Source organism: Coffea arabica, chromosome 2e, assembly GCF_036785885.1.
Source record: "Coffea arabica cultivar ET-39 chromosome 2e, Coffea Arabica ET-39 HiFi, whole genome shotgun sequence".
NCBI lineage: Eukaryota > Viridiplantae > Streptophyta > Magnoliopsida > Gentianales > Rubiaceae > Coffea > Coffea arabica.
The window spans coordinates 11624205-11633756 of NC_092313.1; the positions used below are offsets into that span (position 1 = coordinate 11624205).

Below are 9552 nucleotides of genomic sequence, written 5' to 3' on the forward strand. Positions count from 1 at the left end.
CTTCTACTTATGGTCAATTGCTCCCGAAGGCCAATTATGATGTCTGCTGGTGTATGTGCATGCCCAATGCAGGAGTCAGTCATTCGCTTACGGCTTATTCCTTTTGAGTGGGAGTCCACCGGACCACATACCTACAAACTCTTGGCGTATGAGCAACTCTTTCGATTATTTACAGGACCAGTAAGTACTCCTGAAGGCTGTTGTGTTATTTGAGTTAATCGTAACGAAAGCCAATTTTAAACTTATTCGTTGTCCACACACGAGTGGTGGTTTTTGGAAAGGTTTTCTCAAATAGTAAGACTTTTGAAAGAACATATTCAGTGAATGCCTAGCTAAAAAATAAACACTTTTTGTGAATGCATCTTTTGAATAAATATCGCATTCAATGAATACGTTTCTCACCTTTAACGAAGAGGCTTGAAAACAACCATCCTCTAAAATTTCTTATAAAAATTCACTCTTTGGGAATTTACTCATAAGTTTAGTTTATTAGTTTTAAATTCTAATCCATTTGCTCTTAAATACAGTATTTCACAGATAGTTTCAAGTTTTCTTGAATAAAAAGGAAGGTCCCGGGGGGCCTGGTTGGGGTGGGGAAGAGGAGCAAGGGGACAATTTTTTTCAAAATGAGATACCTATTGGAACCGAACCTAGGATCTATTTTACCGCTAAAACGCAATCCTTTCGTCCTTACCTCTATAAAACGCCTGCATTCAATGGTCGAAAAATACTTATTTCAAAATTTGGACAGGCTTTAACTCGGCAACATGCAGAGTAAAGCTTTTCTGAACTCATCCAAGTCTAGAGGCTTGAACATGCAACATGGGGAACATGCTTTTCTCAAGTCATCCAACTATAAACCAGTGGCACAATAGCCATTGGACTCTGTCAACACTGGTGGGCGGGAGTTCAAACTACCGTAGCCTTCAGAAGAAGGCATCCAGATTCCAGATACAGGAAAAAAGCTAATAATACAGTAGTAACAATTTGCAATCAATGAAAGGCTCAACATTCAAAATAAACAAGGTGAGGCCTTCATTTATGGAACAAAATATGCTGAGTCACAGCACCAACGTCCAGGATACATAGGGCTTTTCCAGCTAACTAAATGGGAAAAAGAACTAGAAGTCTAGAGCATAACTAAGAGTAGCTATCTAATGAACACGGTTGACAGAAAGTGGTCGGCGAGCCTGTTGCACAGATAGAGGGGGTCGCCTGTTGTGAGCCTGCACATTTTGCAAATCCAAGCAAAAGATGTAATAGGAGCATCTTAGAATTTATCCTCGGAAGATTAATGAAATTACCAACATCAATGAAAGTAGTAGTCTGCAAACTGTTCATGCCACTCAACGTAGTTTCTTCCCAGATTTGAAATGATAACAGTTTACTAGAATATTTTTAAGGAAAAACTGCAAGCTGATACGCAGATCTTCAGTAGTTCACAAGTTTAAGACACGGCTGAAAGTTTTACTAGATGAGAGATGGCAAGCTCTTGACTCCTCTAAGATGGCTAGACAAACTTCATATTCCATCAGGAATTTCTGCTCATTTTTAGAGTAAATTCCAAAAAGACACAGCTTTATCATTTATTAACATAGATCAACTCATGCATGTTAACTAATCATCCTTTTCCGTCCCACATAAAAGTTCTTCTTTCTCCTGCAGGCTGAGGATTCAGGTGGCCCACCTTTTATTTTCCCCCTTCTTTTGCAGAGGTTAAACACCAAGGTTTTTCGCTCTTTCCAGATTACCGCCCAAAGGTCAAAAAATGAAATACGAATCAAAGATTACTTTTTGATTACTTGATTGTCAATGTTGAGGTTCTGAAACTGAACCAATAGATGATGACATAAGTGGTCAGAAAGTTATCTAGCAGTTTTAGGAGCTAGAATGATCAAAGAAAGAGATCCGTACACCAATTTCTGTCACAGAGCGGCAAGAGCAACATCTGACAGATGGTGCTCCATATGGGTACATGAGCAACACTGCACAACCCCCGCACTTGACTTGTCCAACCTGATGATCTGCAAAAGAAACAGCGTAACTCAAAGCCATATCAAAGAAAGTACTCATATAAAACATCATTCAAATCCAAATCATAATGTGTAAAATTGAATGTTGATGACCTTATACACATTTAGTATTTCAACGCCTTTAAAGTAACAAGTGCAAACTTGTTGCAGCATATATTGGGTGGCTGGGAGGATGGGATAAAATTATCTTGAGACGAGCAAGTAAATGCAAGAGTAAGATACTTAACATTAGGATAGCAAAAGCCACTACGCGAACAATAGAATACAGGTTCATGCCAGCCTTTGGTTTTTTGACAGGTCTGCATACATCTAGAAGTCATGATCAATATGGAATAGCCACACTAAGAGGCAAAACCTATTTATGGGACCTGTATCACAAAAATATGGTTTGAAGAGCTATTTGTAGCATATCCTTAACACTAGAAGCAGAAAGGCAGTTACAATCACCATCAGAAACAGCTTTTGACTTTTCAAAACTTGTTCAAAAAATAGAAAGAAAAAAACACTTTCAACTTTTTTAACAATTACTTGTCTATAAGCATCCAAAAAAAGGCAACAGCAAATGATAGTCATATGAAGAAATCCTAGATAAATGGAGTCCTAAAATCAAGCGAAACCTTAGTAGTTTATTTTGTTAATGAAGCCTGTAGAGGCATTATATAAACCATGTCAAGATTAACTTCATTAGCACTGAGTCTTGGTTCTTCATCAAATCTATCCCAAGACCGTCCATACTGAAAATTCAAAATTTGGACGCATATAATCACTGTTAGAATGCATGTCACAGACAGAAAAGAACTTTGCTGTTAACGAGCTGTAAAGTCTATAACAAAAGCATTGGATTTTCTTCAATTCGCCTTCAAACCAGCCAGTTTTAGAAGCATATGACCTCTTCATCTGGAATTTTTAGCTGTATAATGATTGAACATAATTGGAGTAGCTTTCCGGTATCATTCTGCCTCTTTGAACAGCCTCAGAAAGTAGAGTGCACGATCTCTTTATAACTGCCTCATATGTACCCTAGGGGCTCTAGTAGAGTTACATGAACACTTCATCTGGAATTTTGATCAGTACAACGGTTGCACATAACTGGAGTAGCTTTCAGGTATCATTCTGCCTTTTTGAACAGTCTTCGAAAGTCGCATGCAAAATCTCTTTATAACTCCCTAATACGTACCCTAGGGGCTCTCCCAGGGCTATTTGGAAGTCAACTCACAAATCAGTAGTGTATCCAAATAGATGCAGTACTGGACAGGCGAAGGAATCTTCCATGGGAGAGCATATAAGTGGACGGCAAACTTGGCCAAACAAAGTGACTAGTATGAGTATAAATTACCCTTTATGCATAAAATATTAAACTAATATACAAGCTTCATGCTCCCAGGGTAGAATAAGGTGTATCAAAGGCATAAGATCATCTAACTAATTAAACCAAATACAAAATATCGAGATGTGTCCCAAACTCCAATAATTCGTATAGCTGATGGCAGGTTAAAGGAGGAAAGGATAGAAATTATAATATCTTATCCAGGTTTGAATACTAGCAAAACAAAGATTTGAAATATGACCAACAGATTTTAAAACACATGTTTCAGACAAAATCCGAAATCCATTAAATTTTGTGATCTAGTGAAGAAACAAAAAAACCACAAAAACATGAATTCATTAATGAGTGAAAGAACCAATCAAGACCTTCTAGAACAAGGTTGACAGTCTGGCAACAAGAGCACTGGACATATTTGACTCCTGGAGGATACGCAAGCAACAGCCGGCAGGAACCACAAACCATCTGACCCTTTTCTGCATTCAAGTCACACAACCTTGAGGTGAAACCACTAACATAGACCAACCCACATCTCTCAAAGCAGGAAAGTTTTCCAGTAAAGATTTCAGAACCATGAAATCATTTTAAGCAACAATGCAAAGGCATTAACATTTTAGATTAAGAGATACATAATGCCATCATCCACATTCAGAAGAAGATACACATTCTAGAGCAGATATTATGTGGTTCCTCCACCTTAAAATAACACGGAGGCGGACAAGCATTTGAGAAAGATACAGAAGTTACAGTAACACTCATCCTTGTAGTCAAATGGAAAAAAGATACAGCTATGCTGCCACATTTCAAGATCATATGGCAATTCGAGATGTAATGCCAAAATGTAGTATGGCCAAACAAAATTCACGTGTGTAAAAAGTACCTAGAGCACCTCAAGGGGTTATGGTGCTGATGAACAACCCAAGGATCCTAATTCCCATCTATCTAAGGGGCTAAATAGATCTCACAATTACAAAATTTCCTTGAATAGTGCTCCAAATTCTCCTTCTTACAATAAAAATCAAGATATCAAGAATAAATCGGTTTCTTGTTTGGGCCTTTGTCATTTTCTTTCACAAGCATCTTATTTCCTCAGAAGTATTCTATGCTAAAATTCGTCATCCTACTCACCACGTAAGGGGCTACATAAAACTTGGAAGTTGGCCTTTTAAGGAGTAAAATATATATCTTGGAGCAGCAACACACTAATTCAGAAAATATTTATACATCAAAACTACATCAAACTATTGGAGTATAATATTAAAGGCAAAGATACCTGATTTCTTTGGGTTTATAGCTTTTCAAGTTGAAGTCATCTGTAAGAGCAGCTCAAGGTACAAACTAGACTTTGTACCTCCATAAACATGAGTTGGCACATTTATTACGGTACATTGCAAAAATATTTCGTTTCCCCTTTTTACACATGACATGCAAAAATATTTTGTTTCCCCTTTTTACACATGACATGCTCGTGAAAACACTCTGTTATGTGTGCAAGATTCAAACCACTAACCACACTTGATTCAAACCATTATCATAAAAAAAAAGATTCAAACCACTAAAAAATTGGACAGAGTATTTGATTAAAAAAAAGGAAAAAGGAAATTTGAGCGACTATAGAAGAAGACAAGAAAATATAGGGAAAAGATAACATGGTGTGATACTTTGACTTTTCTACATGGACTTGAACTTCGGGAAGTTCCAGGAAGGAAAAATCAGAACAACAGTGGTCAGAGACAATACCACTCTACAACAATGGTGACAGCAACCAATGAGAATTTCCACCACTCCCAGATGATAACAGAAAAAAGTATTCTAAGACATATAGGCACAGGTCCATTGCAGTATGAACTGTACGATTAATGGTGCTTGAAGATTAAATTAAAAATGGAAGTGAGTTAATTGCACGTCCATGGAAGTTCAATATTTTAGTTATGTTAAAAATGTATGCTTTACACACTTATGTGTAAGAAAAGACTCACCCGAAGGAGATGATACTGCAGGTGGTGGTCGAGGTGGTGTAGGTGGAAGCAACTTCAGTGGAGGTACAGATTTCTGCCCTGGTTGGGACCCTTCATCAATGCATTTGGTTCTGTCTTCATGATTTCCCATTTGTGTATCTGACAATGACAGGCCAGTTATGATTACATATAATCATAGAAAAATAGACCAAAAATCTAAAAGCATTAAACCTTGCAGGAGGTTGATATCAATCTTTGTTTGTTTGCCCTAAGACAAGATATACATTGTGGTTTCCAATAAACGATAATTAAAATAAACAGAATAGGCTGTTCAAAATTCCATAACACATAAAACAGAATGATGGGCATCTAGAAATAAATAAAAATGAACAAAAGACATCCATTAAAATGACAAGGGATCAAGCAACAATCTTTTATGCTAGAACTTTGAGGTGCAACGATGTGCTCAAATATGTATAAAATGATGAATGGAATTTTTGCTTAAAAGTTCTAAAATATTCTTGTGCAGTAAATCAAGATAGCAGTTTTAATATTTCTTTCCCTCAATCCACAAATTACAAAACAACATGATCATCTGTACAAGGATATTATCATCAAATATAACTATGCATTTGGATTATCCAGCACAAGTTCTCCTTTTCTTTTTTTCTTTTTTAATTTGGCTGTGGCAAAAGGCACCAGTTCTCCTTCTTTTGAACAAACCCCATATGTTGAATACACACAGGTCACTCCTTTTTGAACCTAATGCCAAATTGTGGGCTTGAGTTATCGACAAGATAGGTAAAAGTCCAGCAAGGAAATAGCCTATCATACCCTTTAGTTACTTTAAGCAAATTAAATTAGTATGACCTTCATTTTTGTGCTTCCAATCAAATATTCTATGAGCTTTCTAAAAGTGTTTCTTATTTTTCTTGCAAGCCTTTATATGCTGCAGGCAAAAATTTCCACCCAACAAGATATAAGCAGAATCTAGCAGTCTACCCACAAATAATACACATCATATGATGGACATCATAATGCATAATGAACTAGAGATCCAAAATTAGCAAATGACATAATTCAAAGCTAGCCAAAATTCTACTAAATATTTAGTAAAAGCACATAAAACTGTTTCTGGATGACTAAATACCCTATCTTGATAACCAAACTTTTGCTTGCTAAGTATCCAGCAAAGGAGATGTATGTTTCTTGATTGTATGAGCACAGCCACGACCAATAAACAAAGTCATGGAGTCCAGAAAATAAGTAACAAGGGAGGGCAGGACTTCGTAAACAAGATTGAAATGTTTTCTTAATGAATAAGAATTATCCTGATACTGCAGGGTTGTGCTATCCTTGAAGCAAATCAAGCAATTAAATATGGGCAAATGAGGAGAATGAATCAAGTTCTCCATGAATGTGTTTGCACATTATTGAACAGAAGGATACAAGAATTTAAGATCATAAACACCAAAATGAAGAGAAAGAAAATAAAGAGAAAAGTAAAGAACCAAGAAAGATGGTTGGAGAAAAAACTTACCAGCAGGAACAGCTTCTGATGACTGTGAGGCCAGTGGAACTGAGTGCCACCCAGGTGGAGGCCCTTCTTCATTTTCATCCTCTTTTTGCTTGTCCGACATTTCTACGTCTGAAAATTATGAATAAGTTAATGCACTGAAAATTTTCAAAGGGAACAACAGAACATATTCTATTAAGTAGATGAATAACTCAGAGGACTACAAGAAGGACAAAAACATACATGACAACTGTTATCCAGGAAGGCAGCACCACTACCACAACTTGTCATGATACAGAATTTTAGATGGCTATTGCTGAGTCAAATATAATTAAACAGCTATCAGCTACCATATAAATGTAATCCAATCTGATGAAACTGTCTGCAGGCATTCTTGACCAAAGTCCAGTCCTAGAAAACTCCCAGTCTAATCAGTTGTCATCTTCCCTCAACCCACGCATGAGGAATAGTACCATCTTCTAGAAATCTTTCCCCATAGAGTGCAACCACTCAAAAAACATTTCAATTTCATGATCAGGGTATAGATATATGCACGTGACATCAAAACCACTTCAGTTCAGGAACTTGAAAAAAGTTTAGCTACATGAATACTGGATTAAGCTTCATACTAATGTATGCAAAAATGAATTCTTAAATTGGTTCAGAATCTTCGAAGGAAACTGAGATCCTCTGTATATCCCACCATCCTAGTAACAATATGAGAAACTCAAGTAAAAAGATACATTCTGAAGATCACAAGGAAATTTCAACTAAAAGGTAAGGGCCAACTAACTATACACAGAGCAGGGGCGTATTGGTATAATCTCCCTTTCGCCTAATATGTTCCTGATAGATAAATTTTGACCTCCTGTTGACAACATCCTTTAAGTCTCAACCTCTACTTTCTTTCTAGCACTATTTTGTAATACAGAATTCAATAACAAAAAACTATACTTTTGCAATTCATTTTTAATCAGACACAAATAGGCTCTGTATCTTTCACTAGTGTCAATATCATAATCATTCATTCAAGTGCAACGTTGAAATGCTAAAAACACCAACCTAATAGACAATTTAATAGGCAAGAAACAGGGTGTTACAAACTCTTGTTATAATCAGGGGAAGGAAATGACCTGTTCCATGACTGACACAGGAAAAATATGTAAAAGATCCACATCTATCTAAAAGGTTTAGCTATCAAAGAACCAAGCAACTTAAGCAGTTTAAGACGTCCCCTCAATCTCAAGTCATGCTTTTGACAACCCAATACTTAGGAAGGGACATGACTTCAGAGCCCCATGCTCAAACGCATTGACTTATGTACTTACACCTTCAAAGCCCTACACTAAAGCCTTGATGAAACCAAGTGACAAAGTTATTTTTTTTCCCACACCACTCCTTTATTTGAACACCTGATCAGTTATTAGACATTTTCCTACGCTTTGTACAGACTATACCACACAGTGCACCGAATTTATACTCTCTCAAGGCACAGTGGTTGTCTGAGACTGTACAATCATGAAGTGCAAGTGAACAAGTACATGTTGTCCTGATTAATGAACTCATACACTAATTAAACCCCTAATCCACCCCCAACAAGATATACATAAACATATTACTAATGAAAAAACAAGGAAAAAGAAGGGTACAAGAAAATTCATGAATTTCCATAACTGAAGATCAAAGTGTAAAAAGTTTCAATCTTTGACATTGTTGGGAAAACTGTTCTTCCTTGGGATATAATACCCTTTAACATATAACAAGCATACTGACCAGAAGGGTGAACTGGCTGAAAGGTTGCAGGAGGAATTGAAGACCATCCAGGTGGTGGACCATCGACATCTTCATCATCTTCATTTTCATTAATTTCTGCATCTTTTTCTTCCTTAACTAAATTTTCTTCTATTCGGGTAGCAATGCAATGAAATCCAGGCGGTGGGCCGTCGTCATCATCATCATCTTCTCCTCCTCCTCCTCCTCCTCCTTTGACGAGGTCTTTCTCTTCAGTCCCCATTCTCTCTTTTTAGTAGTCTTCCTCTGATGCCATACTTTTTTCTTCCGGGTGGCTGTCGCCCAAAGAGCAAATTGCCAAAAGTGTCACTAAACTACACTCTAGTACTTGTTCATGTCACTAAATTTATTCGTTAGCTAAAAATATCATTGAACTAACGAAAAAAGCATGTTTTGTAGCATTCCGTGTAATCTAGGGTTTGAAGGGCAAAATTGTCTAAAAACTTTAAGGTAAAGTGGTTGGCCGTTCAATTGAAAAGACAAAATTTAGGGTTCTTTCAAAACTTGAAAATCGACAAGATTAGAATAGATAATTCAAAGATTGAAAAAGAAAATCTGGTAGACAAGTTCATCAATCACATAAGGCGGTGTTTAATTAATCATGATGAAGTGGTAAAGCGAAATAGAAATGAATACTTGGATCCGTATGAATTATATGGTAAGAAATCGCTAAAACCTATACGTTCCTCTTGATTTGGTTAATAATGTATTAATGGTGTTATTGAACTATGTGGGTATTGTATTTAGTGAGTAAAAGGGTTTTATGTTTCGTACTGGTTGAGAAGAAAGCGACATGAGAGCACTGGTGGGGTTGAAAAGGACATTTCTTTATAGGATTCATTTTGTTGTCATCACAATAGGTTGCAAAGGGTCTTACAAGAACATATTTTTTTTAATTTATTGAAATTTACTGTTAATTGTGTTCCGTGT

General features: G+C 36.6%; 1 protein-coding gene across 1 annotated transcript; it reads right to left on the bottom strand.

Moving 5' to 3' along the window:
• Positions 1-1011: 1011 nt before the first annotated feature.
• LOC113730970 (uncharacterized) lies at positions 1012-8998 on the bottom strand. The gene is made up of 6 exons (XM_027255978.2): positions 8605-8998; positions 6856-6963; positions 5337-5474; positions 3726-3833; positions 1915-2024; positions 1012-1226 (listed from the first exon to the last, which is right to left on the bottom strand). The coding sequence occupies exons 1-6, from the start codon at positions 8843-8845 to the stop codon at positions 1155-1157; spliced, it is 777 nt and encodes a 258-aa protein (XP_027111779.1). The 5' UTR covers positions 8846-8998; the 3' UTR covers positions 1012-1154.
• Positions 8999-9552: the final 554 nt, after the last annotated feature.